The sequence below is a fragment of the Lactuca sativa genome, chromosome 5 (genome assembly GCF_002870075.4).
Source record: "Lactuca sativa cultivar Salinas chromosome 5, Lsat_Salinas_v11, whole genome shotgun sequence".
NCBI classification, from domain to species: domain Eukaryota; kingdom Viridiplantae; phylum Streptophyta; class Magnoliopsida; order Asterales; family Asteraceae; genus Lactuca; species Lactuca sativa.
In genome coordinates, this window is record NC_056627.2 from 52579442 (window position 1) to 52599872 (window position 20431).

General features: G+C 38.5%; 2 protein-coding genes and 1 non-coding gene across 3 annotated transcripts; 1 reads left to right on the top strand and 2 right to left on the bottom strand.

Annotated features, from left to right (window-relative positions):
* Positions 1 to 3025: 3025 nt before the first annotated feature.
* LOC111912784 (uncharacterized) lies at positions 3026 to 3421 on the bottom strand. Its single transcript, XM_023908508.1, has one exon. The coding sequence runs from the start codon at positions 3419 to 3421 to the stop codon at positions 3026 to 3028; it is 396 nt and encodes a 131-aa protein (XP_023764276.1).
* Positions 3422 to 3460: 39 nt separating this feature from the next.
* Positions 3461 to 3988, bottom strand: LOC111912785 (uncharacterized). The gene has a single exon (XM_023908509.1). The coding sequence runs from the start codon at positions 3986 to 3988 to the stop codon at positions 3461 to 3463; it is 528 nt and encodes a 175-aa protein (XP_023764277.1).
* A 628-nt stretch (positions 3989 to 4616) lies between these two features.
* Positions 4617 to 4723, top strand: LOC111912789 (small nucleolar RNA R71). Its single transcript, XR_002857356.1, has one exon. It is a non-coding gene; the product is annotated as a small nucleolar RNA R71 (small nucleolar RNA).
* Positions 4724 to 20431: the final 15708 nt, after the last annotated feature.

Here is a 20431-nt window from a genome sequence, read left to right on the forward strand (position 1 = left end):
GCAGGGAAAGATAAACATGATCATGGGAAACAGGAAAGCATCACCTGTCACGAAGATAGGAGTTTATTCCTTAGTGCTAAATAGTGGGTTTACATTAGATTTGAATAAGTGTTATTATTCATCAGAAATGGAAAGAAATGTTATTTCCTTTCATGCATTGTATAAACAAGGTTTTACCTTTTATTTTGATAATAATAATGGTAGTATTGATGTTTTCTTTAATAATGTTCATTATTTTAAAGCATTACCTTGTGATGGCGTGTATGAAACTGTATCTGTTGTAGATAATCTAGGAAATAATGTACTGTATATTAACTCTTATACTCGCTTAGATAAAGCATCTGTATGGCATTGTCGTCTTGGACATGTAAGCAAGAAACGCATAGGCCAACTCCAAAAGGATGGAGTCTTGGTGTCATTTGACCTAAAGTCAGATGATAGTTGTGAATCTTGTTTGCTTGGTAAAATGACAAAGTCACCTTTTACTGGCACTTGTGCTAGGGGTGAAGGTTTGTTGGACCTCATACACACGGATGTGTGTGGACCCTTCAGAACCGCCACAAGATATGCTAATTGTTTTTATGTGACTTTCACTGATGATTTTAGTAGATATGGATATGTCTACTTAATCAAGCATAAGTCAGAAAACCTTGAGAAATTCAAAGAGTTTAAGCAAGAAGTGGAGAATCAATTGGGTAGGAACATTAAGATGCTTTGATCCGATCGAGGTGATGAGTATCTTAGTACTGAGTTCCTTGACTATCTTAAGGAATGTGGGATTGTCTCACAATTGACACCTCCCAGGACACCACAGTTGAATGGTGTAGCTGAGAGGCGCAATCGGACCTTGTTGGACATGGTTCGTTCCATGATAAGTCGAGCTTCACTACCAATCTCATTTTGGGGGTATGCCTTAGAGACTGCCGCCCATATCCTTAATCTAGTCCCTACAAAGAAGGTTGCCAAAACACCTCATGAGATGTGGACTGGAAAAGTTCCCAATCTAGACCACATCAAGATTAGGGGTTGTGAGGCTTTCGTGAGACACGAGACTCATGATAAGCTCGAACCCCGAAGCGAAAGGTGTATTTTCATTGGCTACCCACATAAATCTTTCAGCTACATCTTCTACAGACCCAATGATAATGTGGTCTTTGTAGCAAGAAGATGATTCTTTCGAGAGAGAGAGAATTCATGAGTCAAGGAGACAGTGGGAGGCAAATTGACCTTGAGGAACTTCAAGAGTCAAGTGAAGAAGGAACCTCAAACCCTAGCCCTCAACCTGAGGAAGAAACTCCTGTTGAGCCAACTGAAAAATCTATACCTCTGAGGCGTTCCACTAGAGTTAGGAATGCACCTTAGCATTATTATGGTTTCCATATTACTGCAGAAGGTGAGACACTTATCAATGATAACACACTAGTAAATCTGGATGAGCCTAACAGCTAAACGGTAGCCATGGCAGGCCCTAAGGCTGCTAAATGGAAAGAGGCTATGGATAGCGAGATACAGTCCATGCATGACAATCAAGTTTGGAACTTGGTTGACAATGTACCTGATCGTAAGGTAGTTGGGTGCAAATGGATCTTCAAGAAGAAGACCGACATGGATGGTAATGTACACACTTATAAGGCACGACTGGTTGCCAAGGGTTATTCTCAAACTCCGGGAGTTGATTATGATGAGACCTTTTCACCAATGGCCAAGATAAAGTCTATTAGGGTTCTGTTAGCCATACAAGTCTTCAAACCTAGAGATATGATTTGTTACTTACGAGTTGGTTATGCATTGATTGTACGAAAACGCATTGGTAAGTCGATGTTATAAAACGTGCTTTTGTGTATAATTCAATGAGTGGTAGAACAAAAATATGAGTCGAAGTTTATTTGTTCCTTCTAGGATTAGAAGCGATATATAGGCCCCTCGATGATATTGTTTTGACTTATGTACCGGGCCCGGTCAGAACTAAATTGATGTGTTCAGTTAAGTTCTATGTCAAACAAATCGGAAATTGGGAAACAAATGCTGGACAATAAGTAAGACCATGTTCCATGTGTTTGTCCGGCTGATATCTAGAACAAAGGATTATATGATCACTTATCTAAAATGGCGCGTTCTAGTTCAACAGAGTTTAAAGAGCTACGATTGTTGATCGGTTCCTGAAGTCATACTTGCAACTATAGTTATTAGACTTATCCAATTGGGAGACTGTTGGATATAGTGTCTAAGTACATAACTATATTTGGTATGTACTTGACCCGACCCGGCATGGTCCATTTGGGTTGCACTTCACCCGAACAATTTATGGATAATCTTTTGAGAATAGTACAAGTTATGATTTATTAATATATTATAAGTTCTAATATATTAATATAAGATCATATTATTTAATTAGTATTGATCTATAATTAATCTAGGATTAATTTAGAGATCAAAAGTATTACTAATTAAATATGGGCTTCTATATTTATATAGTGTGGGCTAATGCTTACTTGGAATGGGCTAGGCTTGCATGGAAAGTCCATGGATACTCCATGGAGCTTTAACCCATGGATCTCATGGAAATGAAGATACATGGGTATTAGGGTTTACATGGATGTAACCCTAATCCACCACACTATATAAAGGATACTTTGGTTCTTGAAATCATACTAGTTGTGGTGAGTAAAGCAAGAGGGCCGATTTCAAGATAGTTGTGACTATTCTCTCACAGTTCCAAGTTTGTGGTGATTTGGGATTTCCATTTGGGGCATCCACACTATTGGTGCTAGGCTATAAAACTCCAAGCAATCAACTACAAATACAAGGTAATTAATTCTACTAGCTTCATTTGATTAATGTTCCGCATGCCATGCTAGATAGGATATGAACATTGGAAAATAATTATTTGCATGTATGTTAGACAAAAATAGATCCAAGGTTTATTAGGGTTGCATGTACACTTAGGAAGTGTTAGAATGCTCAAAACCCATCACTCATATCTCAAAAATAAATACTCAAATTGTCATACCTGGAAATCCGGATGTTACACGTCTCCAACTCGAAGAGTAAATTTAGAGTCTCTCATGTCAACTATTACACTCACGGTGTTTAGGAAAGGTCTTCCAATTATGGTCAGGACTTGAGGATCCGCTTCCATGTCCAATACTATGAAGTCCAAGGGGAACACAGACTTATCAACCTTCACCAATAGATCTTCACATATTCCTCTTGGGAATGCGACAATTTTACTTGTTAGTTGAATTGCCATTCGAATCGGCCTTGGCTCCGGAAGATCTAGTTTCTTGAAGAATGAGTAGGGCATGAGATTTACACTTGCCCCCAAATCAGCCAATGCATAAATGGTAGCTAAGTTTCCGAATTGACAAGGCAATGTTAAGCTTCGCGGGTCACCCTTCTTCTTAGGTAGTTTGTTCAACATGGTAGTTGAAGAATTCTCATTTAGGACCACTTTCTTTACCTATTCCATCTTCCTTCTATTAGCTAGAAGCTCCTTGAGAAAGTTAGCATATATAGGCATTTGAGCGACCGCCTCTATGAATGAAATATTAATTTGAAGAGCCTTTATGTGTTCCAGAAACTTCTGGTAATCAACTTCATTCTTTTCTTGTCTAGCTCGGGCTGGAAATGGCAATGGAGGCTGATATGGCTTAACAGGAGGCAGGCTTTTCTGTTCAGGTGGGGGACTCATCGAGTCCGTAACATCGACTCGGCGAGTCGGGTCGGGAATTTGTGATTTTTCATGTTCTTCTTCTTCCTCTTGCACCAGCTTAGGATCTTCTTGCTGAATAGGGGCCAAAGGAGTTGTAATCTTCCCACTCCTAGTTGTCACAATACTTATATGTGCACCTTTTAGGTTACTTTTGGTATTACTAGGAAGTGCACCCGGTCTTCTCTCGTTCACTTGTTGTGCGAGTTGGCCCAACTGCTTTTCTATGTTGAGAATGGATGCTTGCTGATTCCTAAGCAGAGCTTGTTGATCCTTCATCATAATTTGGTGTTCTCTCTACATATTTTGTTGATCTTTGATTGAAGCATCGGTATCATTATGTCTTTTCTCGGATGCGGCCACAAATCTTTTAAGCATGTCTTCCAAATCTGATTTCTTTTCATGCACTGGTTCCTCCTTTTGATAAAAGCCTCTATCTTTTTGCTTATATTTTTCCTCTCTTGTCTTTTTGTACTCATGATATGGTAGCCATTCTTTCTCGGGTTTTTGCCAATTGTCATCAAATCTATCACAACTTGAATAGCATACTTGTACTTTCCGGTTCCCATTCTCATCAAGGTCACAATCTTTAGTAAGGTGGGGCCCTCTACAATTTTCACATCCCACTCTAATGGCATAGATGGATTGGTCCATCTTAGTCAATCTTCGGTCCATGCTTTCCAATTTTTCCATCATTTCATCCATGTCATCAGTAATAGAGTTCACCGCCCCTCGAGTCAAGTCATTTCTTCAGTTATGATATTATCTAGAGTGCTTAGAGAATTCTTCAATTAGTTCCTTGATCACCAGGGGTGGCTTCTTTGTGAGAGGTCCTTGCGAACCAAGGAGTTGGCTAGTTGTTACGTTGACTCCATCATAGAAAATGGAGACTTCTTGATGACTATTTAGATCATGATGGGGGCAATTCCTTATTAATCCTTTGTACCATTCCCATGCCTCATATAGTGACTCTCCATCTTGTTGTTCAAAGTTGGCTATGGCTTTCTTCAACTTGGTTATCTTTGAAGGAGGGAAAAATTGGTCTATGAAGTCTTCTTTCATTTTAGCCCATTTAGTGATGGATCCTGGAGCGAGTGATTTCAGCCAATCCTTTGCAGCTCCCTTGAATGTGACTGGAAGCATACGAAGCAAAACGGTTTTGTGAGACACATTTGGAACATTGAAGTAGTCGTCTAAACCGTTGACCTCATCCAAATGTTTGTATGTGTCTTCGTGATCTTTCCCATATAAAGGGATTTCCTTAAGTTCAGCAAGTATGTGACCTTTTAGTTCGAAAGTGGAAGTCGCGGGAATGATGGGTTGCACGAGTCCCGGGCCGGTATCGTCACGTATCCTTTTCTTCCACTCACCCATGGGAACTTCATCGATGTTAGTCATGCTGTTAGCGGGTTCGCCTTCAAAGTCGCTTTATTCTTCGGATTTGGATTCGTAATCATACTCAAATTCGGCTTCTTTTGTATTATCTTTAAAACTCTCTAATTTGCTTTCTTCGATCTTTTGACTGCTAGACTCTCCTGCCTTTTTTTGTCTTCTTTCCAAAAACTGATTTAAGGTCCTTGAAATGTGATTTCTTTGGCGGATTAGAGATTTCTACAACTTTGTCTTTGTTTTTCCTAAGAGCGGATTTTTGATCTTCGTATGGAGGAACTAGGGGTGTGTTGGATCCTCGGGTCATGCAAAACTTGAAATTAAAACAAAAAACACACGTAAAAGGGACAAAAAGAAATAATAAAAAAAACTGGAAAACAGTTATGGACTCACCGAGTAGCTTCGAGTGCACTCGGCGAGTTCAAGGCAAAAACATAAAAAAATATTAACTAAAATTATAGAAACTGGGAAACTTTAAATCTTATCCTAATAACTAAATTACTAAAGCAGTAACTTTGTGCAAGATAAATCTCACACAAAGGATCGATAACACTAGAAATTAGAATAAATTTTTGAACCGTTCCGCGGCAACGACGCCAAAAACTTGATGTGTGTGGAATGCACAAGTTTTATCCTACTTTTAATTATGAATTTGACACACAAAAGGCAGTGGACCTATCAATTGGTGGTATAAATTATCAAGCAGGGTATCGAACTCAGGGAACGAAAATTAATCTAACTACCAGAATTATGTAAAACAATTAGTAAAATAGAAGGGTTTTCTCTAGTTTTGCAAGACTAGAAACTTAACTAAAATTTAACTAACACTTAACTAATAGCTAAAAGCAAGTAAAAATCAACTGAATAACATAATCAAAAGGGTTTCTGTTTAGGTTCGATTCATTTACTCATATGGTTAATTTTATGGCAATGCAATGGATTAATTGATATTGGTTACTGACTAAGGTGATTAGATTCACATTCGCTATTACCAATACTTAGAAAATAAATTAATTTAAGCAATGATCAAGTGATTAAACTAATAAATTCGCTAGTTTATTTATTCAGGTTAAATAAGACATGTGATTAGCTAATTAAATTAGTAATTCAATTAACCTCTTGTTGATGGTTTATCACAAAAGCTCACACATTAATTTAACCATTCTCTAGTTAACCCTAGTTTCATATGTTGGATATAATGTCTAAGTCCATAACTATATTTGGTATGTACTTGACCCGACCCAGCATGGTCCATTTGGGTTGCATGGCATCATGCACTTGGATAGACTAAATGAGAGAAAAAAGACACTTATGGTTTATTAATATATATTATAAGTTCTAATATATTAATAATAAGAATAACAACATTTAGTTAGTATTGATCAATAATTAATTTGGAATTAATTATGTGATCAAAAGAAGACTAATTAAATATATGGGTTGATTGTGTCAATCATCCATAACTTATATAGTGGGCTAAGGCTGCATGGATTATCAAGTTGGGTTAAACCCATAAGATGCTCCATGGGAGTTACATCACCCATGGGTCATGGAAACGAAAGATCATAACAATTAGGGTTTACATGGTGTAAGCCTAATTGTAACATACTATATAAAGAAGCTATTATTCACCATTTTCGGCCACTAGAGTGAATGAAAGAGTTTATTCTCTTAGAGTTTACATCACCCATGGGTCATGGAAACGAAAGGTCATAACAATTAGGGTTTACATGGTAGCCGAAAATCCAAGTGTTCTTATTCTCTTAGAGTTTATTCCAAGTGTACTTGGTGTTGTGTGAAGCATTTGAGGCATCACACATTAGGTGCTAGGCTCACAAGGTTTCAAAGGAATCCAAGCTACAAAGAGGTATGTAATTCTTACTAACTATTAGAGTAAAAGATCCCCATGTATGCTAGATAGGATTATGAACCTTGGAAAATCATTTTTCATGTATCTTAGTCAAATATAGATCCAAGGTTTCTAGGGTTGCATGTACACCATAGGAGTGTTAGAATGCTCAAAACTTGACAGTGGTTTCAGAGCCAGGTTTGTTTGTTTGATACTTGATGCAAAAAGATGAAAAACAAATTTTTTTGTTCACTGCACGTATGAACTCGCTGAGTCCATGGGAGGACTCGACGAGTCCATGAAGAAATGCATGCTAATCGTCGAGTTTGTTAATGCACTCGACGAGTAGAGGCTGCAGTGTCCAGATTTTTGAGGTATGCTACTGGAAATGGACTAGAAACATTACCCTAAACTGCTTTGGTGTTCTAAAACGTGATTTAGTTGGTGTAATGTTTCAGCTAATTCATTTTCAATGGCTACTATAAAAAATTACAAGTTTTATATAAGTTTGTTATGATTCTTGAAATTCTTGATAATCATTTTCTTGAACTTATGAATTTAGATGATCATAGGAATTATTTGTAACCTCCATGTTAGTTAATTCTTGATCATTATGTGTTTTAATGGAGTCCATAACTTGTCCTCAAGTTATGGAAAACCAAGAGTCACACTTGAATTAAGACCATTGAAAGAACACAAGAGTTATGAAAATGAAGAGTCTTCATTTTAATACTCTACTAAAATCATAAGTTATGAGAAATGAAAAGTTTTGAAAGTTTAGAAAACTTGCCCTCAAGTTTTGGAACAAGTAAAGTCATAATTAAAACTTTAGTTCCAACCCTTAGAATTTAAATATTAAAATTCAACTCTTATACGTTATAATATTATAAGTGAATAATAATTGTATATGTATAAGATCAAGTCGTCTCACCGCTAGTACGCCTCATTCACGAAGCCGGTCTATAAGGGGGTATAAGGTTGTTGCCTATAAAACGGCAACTTAATGGGTGTCCACTCTCACCCACCGCTTCCTTGATCGGTGGAGGGTCGTTAGCCGAACGTGTATGACAAGGACTTATAAATTCTCATAATAAATATTATGGATATACTAAAGTAACTAAACATTTATTAATTCCCAATCTTAGTTACTTTAGGAAAATGTGAATAAGGTGAAAATCCATGAAATTACACTTTGCACTTTGATTAAGTCGTTAGTGGAGCGTGTGTGGTTAACCGACACACTAACTTGGACTTATCAAGGTAGGCAAAGGGTGACATAATGTTTATCATAGTATCGTTGGAGCATGTGTGGTTAGCCGGCACTTCGATTGAGGGGTAATACATTAAGTGTACCAAGTAATTTGCATGGTTACTTCACACCTTGTTTTGTGATCCTCGGCATCCCAGTCACAAAACTTGAAGGGCACACTCAAGATTGAAACATGCCATTGAGAAGTTCAATGAATCTCAAAGAACCTAGGAATTTCTAAACCAATTAAAACCTAATAAGATTCATTCCGTTTTTTGGTGGAAATTGGTGAATCGTCATTCACCTTCCTTCAAATATTTTATAGCTTGGATTACGGCATCCCTCTTCTAAGTTATAAAATATTGTGTTGGGTCCTAGAATTAATATAGCATTTGGGTGCTTTATTAAGGAATATCCTGAAATCTAATCTAAACTTATTCTTTCATTTCAGATGTCTTCCAAAAACAATGCTTTTGACTCAAACCCTACTGGCTCCTTCTCTCTCATGAACCTTTGTGGGAGAGTCATCTTTGATGGATCCAATTTTATGGATTGGATCAGAAACATCAGGATGGTCACTCGCTATGAGGACAAAGAATATGTTCTTGATAGGGAGCTAAAGGAGATTGATGAGTCAACTGCTGCCCTAGAGAAGATTAATGCATTTCAGGCACATGAAAGGGATGCTACCAAAGTAGCATGAATCATGACTGCCACAATGACAGCTGACCTCTAAAATTCCTCTGAGGACTATTACCCTTTTGAGATGCACATGGACTTGATGGAGCGATACCATCAAAGTGCTCATCAAGAGAGGTATGAAATAATCTCCTCCATGATAACCACCCAAATGAAGGACAATGAGTCCCACACGACTCACATGCAGAAAATGCAAAGATTTGTGGATCGCTTAAAGAAACGGAATGTTGAATTTCCTGAGAAATTAGAAATAGATATCATTTTGCACTCATTACCTTCATGTTATGATTAATTTAGAATGACATACCACATGAATAAGGAAGAAGTTACACTTAGTAAACTTCAAGGACTCTTAAAGACTGCAGAAAGTAGTCTTAAGGGTAAGTCGGGTGTTACTACCTCCTACTCCTACTGCGACTAGTGTCCTGGTAATCGGGCATGGCAAAGGTAAGAAGAGAAAGAACCCTTCTAAGGGTACCAAGGGTAAGACCCTTGAAGGCTCATCTTCAAGCAAAACCAAGAAAAGTTTTGTCACTCCATTTGCTACCCCTAATGAGGCTGGATGCTTCTATTACCATGAAAAGTCGCACTAGAAGCGAAACTGCCCTAAATACTAGCTAGATCTTAAGGATGGGAAAGTAAAACCCAACCATACAGGTATATACACTATATTGTCTAATAACTCACCTCATTCTAAGTCTTGGGTCCTTGATACAGGTTGTGGAATTCACATATGTTCTGATCTGCAAGGACTAAGAAGAAGTGAGGATTTGGAGCACGAAAAGATAAACCTAATCATGGCGAATAGGAAAGTTTCACCTGTCACCAAGATTGGAGTTTATTCCATGTTACTAGATAGTGGGTTTACATTAGACTTGAATAAATGTTGTTATTCACCAGAAATGGCAAGAAATATTATTTCCTTTCATGCATTTTATAAACAAGGTTTCACCTTTTATTTTGATAATAAAAGTGGTGGTATTGATGTTTTCTATAATAGTGTACTTTATTTTAAAGCATTACCATGTGATGGTGTGTATGAAACTCTATCTATTTTAGATAACTTAGGAAATAATGTATTGTGTATTGATTCTTCCACTAGCTTAGATAAAGCATCCTTATGGCATTTGTCGGCTTGGACATGTAAGCAAGAAACGCATAGGCCAACTCCAAAAGGATGGAGTCTTGGAATCATTTGACCTAAAGTCGGATGATAGTTGTGAATCTTGTCTACTCGGAAAAATGACAAAGTCACCTTTTACTAGCACTTGTGCTAGGGGTGAAGGTTTGTTGGATCTCATACATACAGATGTGTGTGGACCCTTCAGAACCGCCACTAGAGATGGTAATCGCTTTTATGTGATTTTTATTGATGATTTTAGTAGATATGGATATGTCTACTTAATCAAACATAAGTCGGAAACCTTTGATAAATTCAAAGAGTTTAAGCAAGAAGTGGAAAATCAGTTGGGCAGGAACATTAAGATGCTTCGATCCGATCGAGGTGGTGAGTATCTTAGTACCGAGTTCCTTGACTATCTTAAGGAATGTGGGATAGTCTTACAATTGACACCTCCCAGAACACCACAGTTGATTGGTGTAGCTGAGAGGTGTAATCGAACCTTTTTGGACATGTTTCGTTCCATGATAAGTCGAGTTTCACTACTAATCTCATTCTCGGGGTATGCCTTAGAGACTGCCGCCCATATCCTTAATCGAATGCCTAAAAAGAAGGTTGCCAAAACACCTCACGAGATGTGGACTGGAAAAGTTCCAAATCTAGACCACATCAAGGTTTGGGGTTGTGAGGCTTTCGTGATACGCGAGACTCACAACAAGCTCGAACCTCGAAGTGAGAGGTATATTTTTCATCGGCTACCCACATAAATCTTTTGGTTATATATTCTACAGACCCAGTGACAATATGGTCTTTATAGCAAGAAGAGGAGTCTTTTGAGAGAGAGAGAACTCATTAGCCAAGGAGATAGTGGGAGGCAAGTTGACCTTGAAGAAATTCAAGAGTCAAGCGGTGAAGGAAACTCAAACCCTAGCCCTCAACCTAAGGAGGAAACTCCTATTGAGCCGACTAAAGATTCCATACCTATGAGGCATTCCACCAGAGTTAGGAATGCACCTGAACATTATTATGGTTTCCATATTAATGTAGAAGGTGATACCCTTATCATTGAAAATACACTGATAAATCTGGAAGAGCCTAACTGCTACACGGAATCCATGACAGGCCCTGAGTCTGCTAAATGGAAACAGGCTATGGATAGCGAGATACAATCCATGTATGACAATCAAGTTTGGAACTTTGTTGACAATGTACTAGGTCATAAGATAGTAGGGTGCAAATGGATCTTCAAGAAGAAGACCGACATGGATGGTAATGTACACACTTATAAGGCACGACTGGTTGCAAAGGGTTATTCTCAAACTCCGCGAGTTGACTATGATGAGACCTTTGCACCAGTGGCCAAGATTAAGTCTATTAGCGTTCTGTTGGCCATTGCTGCATTTCATGATTACAAAATATGGCAAATGGATGTCAAAACGACTTTCCTTAATGGAAAGTTGGCTGAGGATGTTTACATGGTTCAGCCAGAGGGTTTTGTAAGTATAGAATAACCTAATAGGGTGTGTAAACTTGAAAAATCCATATATGGATTGACAGAAGCACCTCGCAGATGGAATCTTTGCTTCGATGAGAAAGTCAAAGAGTTTGTCTTTTCGAGATGTGAAGATGAATCTTGTATATATGTCAAGGCTAGTGGGAGTATAGTTAGCTTTTTGGTATTGTATGTGGATGACATACTGCTCATAGGAAATGATATCCCAACCTTGCAGGAAGTGAAATCCTAGCTTGGGAAGTGTTTCACTATGAAAGACCTAGGAGAAGCTGCCTATATCCTCGGGATAAAGATTTTGAGAAATAGGAGTAAAAGACTAATTGGACTTGGTTAGAGTACCTACTTGGACATAGTGCTGAAGAGGTTCGGTATGGAAAATTCCAAGAAAGGAGATTTACCTATTCAGTGTAATGTCAGACTGAGTAAAACTCAGAGCCCGAGTACAGATGAAGAGATAGCTGAGATGAGTCGAGTCCCATATGCTTCCGTTGTAGGCTCGATCATGTATGCTATGACTTGTACTCGTCCTGATGTTGCTTTTGCTTTAAGCATGGTTAGCAGATATTAGAGTAATCCTGGCAAGGCTCACTGGACTGCAGTAAAGAATAATCTCAAGTACCTGCGAAGGGCTAAGGACTGGGTCCTTACCCTTGGTAGGAGTAATGACTTGAAAGTATCAGGGTATAGTGATTCCATCTTTCACACTGATAGGGATAATTTCCGCTCTTAGTCGGGCTGGGTCTTTACCCTAAATGGAAGGGCAATTACTTGGAAAAGTTCCAAGCAAGATACAGTGGCTAATTCCACTTGTGAATCGGAGAATATAGCAGCAAGTGAAGCAGCAAAGGAGGCTATATGGCTAAGGAACTTCATCAGAGACCTTGGAGTTGTCCCAGCTATTAAGGAGCCCATGGAAATTTTCTGTGATAGTGAAAGTGCAGTTGCCTTAACAAAGGAACCAAGGGATCACGGGAGATCCAGGCACATCGACAGAAAATATCATTTCATATGACATCAAATAGAAGAAGAAATCCTCGTGGCAAAAAGGGTATCATCAGATGAGAACCCGATAGATCCCCTCACGAAGGGACTGAGTGGGGTTTAGCATCTTCAGCATACTAGGTGCATAGGGCTGAGAGATCATATTAGTTTTTAGAAACTATATAATCTTGAAATACGTAAAATGTAATTGACATTTGATGTTAATTAAAGTTGTTATTTATGAGTAAAGTGTTGCTATCTCTTGTCAATCATTTACTAGTATTTCTTTTTGCATGTTTTAACTTCCAGAATAATTATGTTATGGTATATATCATATTATTCATATTCTCCACAGTCAATCATATGTTGGAAGTACATATGAATCAAGACTGTCATGGGTTGGTTTGTAAAGGTCCAAGATGTTTGACAAAGGGGGCTACAACACTCATAAGTGCTCATAAGTTCTGAGTATTGGATTCAACCCACACTCACTAGTATCACTTCATGGAATTTATCTTGAGTGATCGTAAGACGGTAATATCATATAAGTCTTCAAACCTAGACATATGATTTGTTACCTATGAGTTGGTTATGCATTGATTGTACGAAAACGCATTGGTAACTCGATGTTATAAAACGTACCTTTATGTGTAATTCAACAAGTAATAGAGCAAACATATGAGTCAAATTTTATCTGTTCCTTCTTGGATTAGAAGCGATATCTAGGCCCCTCGATGATTTTGTTTTGACCCATGTACCGGGCCCAGTCAGAACTAGATTGATGTGTTCAATTAAAATCTATGTCAAACAAATCAGAAACCGGGAAACAACTGCTAGACAATAGAAAGGCATTGTTCCATGTGTTTGCCCGGCTGATATCTAGAACAGAGGATTATATGATCACTTATCTAAAATGGCACTCCATCATCTTCTCAATTCCGAGAGACCTTGAAAAAGCTATGTCACACCCCAAAACCAAGAACGGCAGAAACGTTCTGGGGCGGAGGACGTCATATATAATATCAACAACAATGTAAAGTAGTAAACAAGCAACAACATCATCCATTGCATTAATAAAATAATTATTAACAATTGTATTCTGTCAAATTTTGATAAACACTAAAGCATAAATCAAAATGAAAGATAAGTCTTGAATAAGCTCCATCTTCCTTTCTCCTTGCATCGGTACCTATCTAAGATGACCTGAGGATACAAGTAATTTTGAAAGCGAGTATCAGCTTTGAAGCTGGTGAGATCATAAGTATTTAGTGTCTTATTTTGTATGTAAGAATTTATAAGTCTTTGTAATTCAAGAATTTGTAAGTGTATAAGAATTGTGAATATTTGTAAGTGTAAGTATTGTAAGTGTTTGAAAAACCCTGGAATCCCTATGATTCCTATTAGTATGAAGGTGTCTTCTACCAAGACCTAGTTGTTCTGTGTGTGTGTCTCTTGTAAGAGTATGTATTTTCCAAAGTATAACTATCATTATCCAAAAATATAGTTTGTACATTTATGTTTAAGTGAGGTTATCACTAAAAATATGTAATGGGAAAATAAATAGTACTATGGTGTAGTTTCGAACTACAACCGTACCTATTACCTTAAATCTAGGGTAATACTTCCAAGTACCATAGTATTTGATATATATATATATATATATATATATATATATATATATATATATATATATATATATATATATATATATATATATATAAATCACTACATCGATACTCAACTTGCCTTATTTGAGGGATAAGGTATAATGTGATGTCTAGATCCCAGACTGTTACGCTCCCCTATCAAAGGGATTTTGGGACCTACCCACGACCCCTGCATGAATGCAAGCCGTGAGCATCCACATTACTAATGATCATGTATACTCGATATAACAATCACAACTGCGGTGTGACTTATCAGTATAGTTAGATCCTGAACTGGTTCTGTGCTATAGCCCCTAGTGACGTCTATTCTATGTATATGTAAGTGTACTCATGTAAGTGTGATCATGTAATTGTACTTATGTAAGTGTGATCATGTAATTGTACTCATGTAAGTGTGATCATGTAATTGTACTCATGTAAGTGTGATCATGTAATTGTACTTATGTAAGTGTGATCATGTAATTGTACTCATGTAAGTGTGATCATGTAATTGTACTCATGTAAGTGTGATCATGTAATTATACTATAATGTTCTAAGTGTGCTAGCTGTAATGTGTGTTCTCTCTATCTAGCAAGTATAGTAATGTAAGCGTTCTAGTATAATTGTATATGTTCTCGTCCTAGTATAGATGTATATGTAATGTACAACAATGCTCTAGAAAGTATTGACTCATGAATGAACTGACTCATTGTATGACATCGCGTTCTAGTAATGGTTCTAGTATCTTCCTGAACTACCCATATGGTAGCTTACTAGTAATCTAAGTAGTACGTATGGACGTGGATGTATACCCCGTCTACCCAAGGGCATAGGATGAATTGGGAGGACCTTTTATGACTATATATGTACACATGATATATAACAAATCTTTAAACGACTTTCGGACGAATACCCAATGTCCCACCAGACCACATCTCAAGGCGCGAAAAGGAAATAGGGTGGATAGTCTTCCTAAGTCTTTTAAACATTTCTTATATAACTATACATATAGAGGCATGCAATTTATAATATAAAAGCATGAATAAGTTTTGTAAACCATTTGAAACAGAAATATTATTTTAAGAGAAGACCGACTTGATGTCAATCTAAAAACAATTTGAAGGCATAAGTATAATAAAACAGTTTTGAGTATAAAGAAACATTTGTTTGAAACACAGCCGTAAATAAGTTTGAAGTATGATAAACAAAATAAGAAGTACAGTGTAATAAGTAGTTTGAAAACATATAAAATGTTTATAAAAATCTTTTGAAGGAAACTGTTTGGTAAAACGGCTAATGAGTAGCCAAATCTTTTGAATGCTGTATATTAATCACATGTGATTGATGAAATAAGTAATATAGTCATACTTACTAATCACATGTGATTGACATAATAAGAAGCATGATTCTACTTGTATCCCCCCCCCCCATAAAACATTTAAAATAGTTTAAAACATTAGTTAAGGGGTATGAACTCACCTGCAGTATGGGACTGGAATCGAACGGCTGTTATCGTATGGAAGGATCGGACAAGTGCTTGGTGTCAAGTGATGACTTAGACACACACAATGATCCTAATTACATATGAAGACATATGTATATAAATAATTAGAGATTAAATCACTAATTATACAAGTATAACATTTAAGCGCGAGGACAACACTTTTGGTCAAGTGCTAGGAGGCTAATGGGTTGCAACAAAGAAGTGCAATGCCCCTAGTGGAAGTCAAAAGACCATATTCATTAGAGTTTATGGCCCAGGGGAGTAAGCTCCTAGCCGTAAACTCTCAAACAAGTCATGAAATGGAGTTTAGAAGTACTACAACCTTAGAGGGGAATTGTTTCAAGGCTATACAAGTGTTTGGGCACCACATTGACTCCTTTGGGGAGTTTACAGCCCAAAGACCCTTTTCCCTTGGAGTTTACGGCCGTAAACTCCCTTGGAAGGGTTCTTATTGTCTTTTCAAGTCTCTACCAATTCTAGGAACAAGTCTAGGCTTCAATACTTGGATCAAGGGAGGTTTATGGCATTAAATGGAACCATTTGATGGAGTTTACGGCCATAGAACTCTTTGGGCCGTAAACTCCCTCACACATGAGGTCCTAAGAATTTTAACTAGTCCATATCTCATCTAGGTACTTGCCCTAAAAGTTTCTTGGCCTAAGGAAGTGTCTAGGGTGTCCTTTGACCCCATTAAAGGAGTTTACGGCCCAAGAAATACTCTTGGCCATAAACTCTTCAACACTTGAGCTTTTCATGATTTTTCTAGGTCCTAAACACATTAAGGTGCTAGCCAAAAATGAAGACTAAGCCTTAGGAAGAGTTTGAAGTGGTTTTGGCACTTAATCTTGGAGTTTACGGCCTAAGGAGCATCTTGGCCGTAAACTCCTTTCCAAAGTTGGTTTCTAATTGTTTTGTTGGTCTAAAACACTTGCTTAAGGCTTCTAGGTTCTTGTTCTAAGGCTAAAGGATCACTAGGCACTCATTTGTGCCCTTTACTTGGAGTTTACGGCCCAAGAGGTGGTTCCTTGGCCGTAAACTCCTCAAACTACTTACTTTTGATTTGTTTCTAGCCTCTAATGATCATACATTAAGTCCTTAGTTAGATGCCTAACACGGAAATGGGACTAGGTGGCCTTTAGGCTTGATTTTGGAGTTTACTCCCCAAGAACGTTCTTGGGCGGTAAACTCCCGGATCTTCTGTTTTGGACATGCAAACAATGTTATAAAGCATATAACAAGTATTAAAACACATTTAGGGAAGTAGACTCACAATCTGGGATAAAAACCCGGAGATCCGTGAGAGAGAAATTGACTTTTCTCTATTTGGAATTCAACTAATGAACCAATTTGGTTCAGAATTCTATTTATAGTTCTGAGATTTTTGGCAGAAAATATTTCTATTTTCGGAATGGATTCTAATGACCTAGAGTAATGGAATTATAGTGTTGCACAAAATCCTAGTGCAACCACTCTCCTAATAACTCCTTAGGTGTAAAACCCTAAAACTGCCAAACTTATTCCATAGTCTGAATTTTCACTGTAACTGCTCTACTTCTATTGGATTGAAATGGTTTGATTTAGAATGGAAATTTTGGGTTGTCACATCATCCCCCTGTTAAAGGGAATTTTGTCCCGAAATTAGAATTTAGGCAAGGAAGTATGCACGAATGATCGAGACGTGAGGAGGAAACTTCCTAATCGATTGGTTCTAGCGCACCTAAGTGAAATCGGGCTCTCGGTTGTTATCCCAACGAACCTTCACTAACAGGCGACGGCGTTGCTTCGTCCGCTTGACCTCTCGGTCGAGGGTCACAACGGTTCTGATACGAAGGCAAGGATCTCGACGAGTGGACTTGTAAGAGTCCAAACAGAAAGGTATGGTTTTACGATCGAGATGCAAAGAGTAGTATGTACGTTACTGAGTTCGCGGAGTAGGTCTAGTTTGTGCGAGGCACAGAACCGATTCTGATAAGAATCTCGGAGGTCCTGTCTAACTTGGATTTAGCTTTTCACGCTTTACGAAGCGTATAAAGCCATTCCCCAAGTGAGTTATCCTAAAGATTTTGGTCACTCACTCGGAATCTCAAAGGTTCCTTTTCTTGCGTAACTTCCCAGTCAAAGGCCACCCCTCGCTGGGTCAAAGTCGTACGAGTTTCTGAAGCTTGCGAGGAGTTCTGAATGAACTAAGGCGGTAGGTCGGTAAGACCTAAAATTTGGCGAAAGCTGTCGGCTTCTCTGGTGTCGATGAATACTCAAATGTTTTGGCAAATTGAAAGAGTACTCAAAATTCCTCACATTACTAATAGCGTGTCCTAGAAATTTGACTCTTCAATTTCAAAACTCAAGCCTATAGAACTTTGCTAAAAGTTTCTCTGTAGGAAATGTTTTCATGGGTTTTCTTCTTACTACGAGCGTAGATAAGTAAGTCATTTCATGGAGAAATGACGAATCGATCCAAGTAAGAAAGACGTAACCCTAGTCATTTATCTCATGAAAACCATGGGCGTACTGGTCCTATCCGAAAGGTATCACTACGGACTCGAGGCGTCCGCATCGAATTCGGAAGATAGTCTCCCAGACATCCTTCCCTAACACATCGAACTGGTGATATTCGGATCTCAGGTCTATTCCTGGATGTAGTTTCTTTCCTTACGATTGCTCAACCATTTTGTCTATGTGAGGCAGAGATAACGATTTTTATGAAAATCTTGACGGATTCCTCAATATCCGAGGCACATACAATGCGATCCATCGATCTCTGGAAGAATCTGACCGGGGTTCTCTAGGGTGAGAAACCTAGTCTTCTAATTCTATTTCTGTATGGTTCACCAAGTTGCTCGTGCTGTTCTTGTTTTTCCAGGGGTGTTTAAACTATAGGGTGATCCGTTTTCGGGAGTTGTACTAGGTTCTAAGTTTGTTCACATGACGATGTGATTACTCGTATACTTAGGCAGTTTCTCCGTCCTGAAGTCCATTTTAGAATTCATACTGGGCTTCACGATCACAATTTCGTGTATACGAGTCGTATATAATTAAGATTGAAAAGGTAGTCGAATAACTGATTCTTCCTTACCCTCACATCCCAAGGAGGAAAAGAGTTAAGGCGAAATCATTAATTCTAAACCTGTAGAACCTTGATTATATAACACTCTTATGTATACCTTCCTCGGTGATAGATCATCCGTATGAATTCCTGGATTGAACTTGACGTACTGCACGAGTGGTACTTCGGGGATTTCTTCGGAAAGAAAAATAACTAAGAGGTACTCCTGGAATGAGCACTTCGGGGATTTCTTCGGAAAGAAAAATAACTAAGAGGTACTCCTGGAATGAGCACTTCGGGGATTTCTTCGGAAAGAAAATATCTAAGAGGTACTCCTGGAATGAGTACTTCGGCGTTCTGATATGACGGCTTCGCTGGAAAAGTGATCTAGAAGATAGGGATGTACGTATGAAGCTGTTTTCGCGAGGATCAAATTTAATCGAGTCGTATGTTAATGTCGGGATCATACTGAAATTTAAAGACATTAGATTTGAACATAAGACGTTTGCAGACAATAGACAACCGTGCAACCATGAACAAGAATTACAGTACCTTAGATTTACCACAAGACTATTGCTGCGAATAAGATATACTACAAAAGACAAGTATACGCAGCACGAGAATTCCTATACAGACAGGATCTCGCAAAAGGTAAGACTCTAGTTGCACTAGTTCTAGATAGTTTATAAGTCTGTTACAACGAAACGCCTTAAATACATTAACGTAGTTCCTGAGCAGGCTCTCCTGCAGCTGTGATCCTGAGAATCCTCCCGTCTGCGCCAGAGTTCTGCGTTATCGGGCAATCCTCGTGGAGGTGTCCAATTTCACCACATTGGTGACATATATGGACAGTACCCACATTGGTGGTGGAAGTGAAACGTCGAGTAGGAGTTATGGGAACACGGGTTCTTTCCTTGTTTTCCTTCTTCGGGCAATCTCTTTTATAGTGCCCAAACTCACCACAGTTATAGCAATTTAGGCTGGCCCTAGTGGTGGAGGTAGCTCTACAGAAACGGGCGATGTGCCCTTTCTTGTTGCAGTTTACGCACTGCAAGACTCGGCACATTCCCTCGTGGTGGTAATTGCACCGGTCGCATTTCGGGAGTGTTCCCTTATATGGTCTGCTCGGTACTAGGATGGCAGAGGTTTGTGGTTGTTGCCTGGCAATTCTCTAAAACCGTTTGCATTCCACTTTGGCTTGACGTTTTCTTTTCTTGTTCTCTGCTTTCTGGCTTTGCGAGCCTGTGACTGTTTCTGTTTGGTGACTTCCTGGATGGGTATCGCGATTGGAAACTTCATTCCCATAAGCAGCATTGGCTGTGCTGTTAGCGCTACGGTGCGCCATTACCGCGGTTACGGCAGCCACCATGGCAGCTGTAACTGCCGTTTGAAAGGTGGCGGCGTCCATCGGAAAAATAGAGGTCTCGTTGCTTGGCTGGTCATTTCCGGATGACGACATGATTCTGTAACACGAAAGAGTAAAGATTTGTGAGCGATTCTGGTTGACCCGGATGTACTTAGATTGTTCATGAAAAGAGTAAGAGTATGATCTCGAAAGTTCGACCTACATTCCTATGATGCAGTCCTGGTAAAGAATGAAAGTATGTTAGCTAAGGTTTGACCTACATCCCTATGATGCAGTCCTAGTACGGAATGGGAGTATGTTCGTCGAATGGTCTCAAGACGTTTGTCGTTCGGGCTGAGGTATCGTGGGTTGGTGAATAACAA

Excerpts from the sequence above, each read along its gene's own strand:
- LOC111912784 (XM_023908508.1), bottom strand. The coding sequence starts at position 3,421 with ATGTTGAACAAACTACCTAAGAAGAAGGGTGACCCGCGAAGCTTAACA.
- LOC111912785 (XM_023908509.1), bottom strand. The coding sequence starts at position 3,988 with ATGAAGGATCAACAAGCTCTGCTTAGGAATCAGCAAGCATCCATTCTC.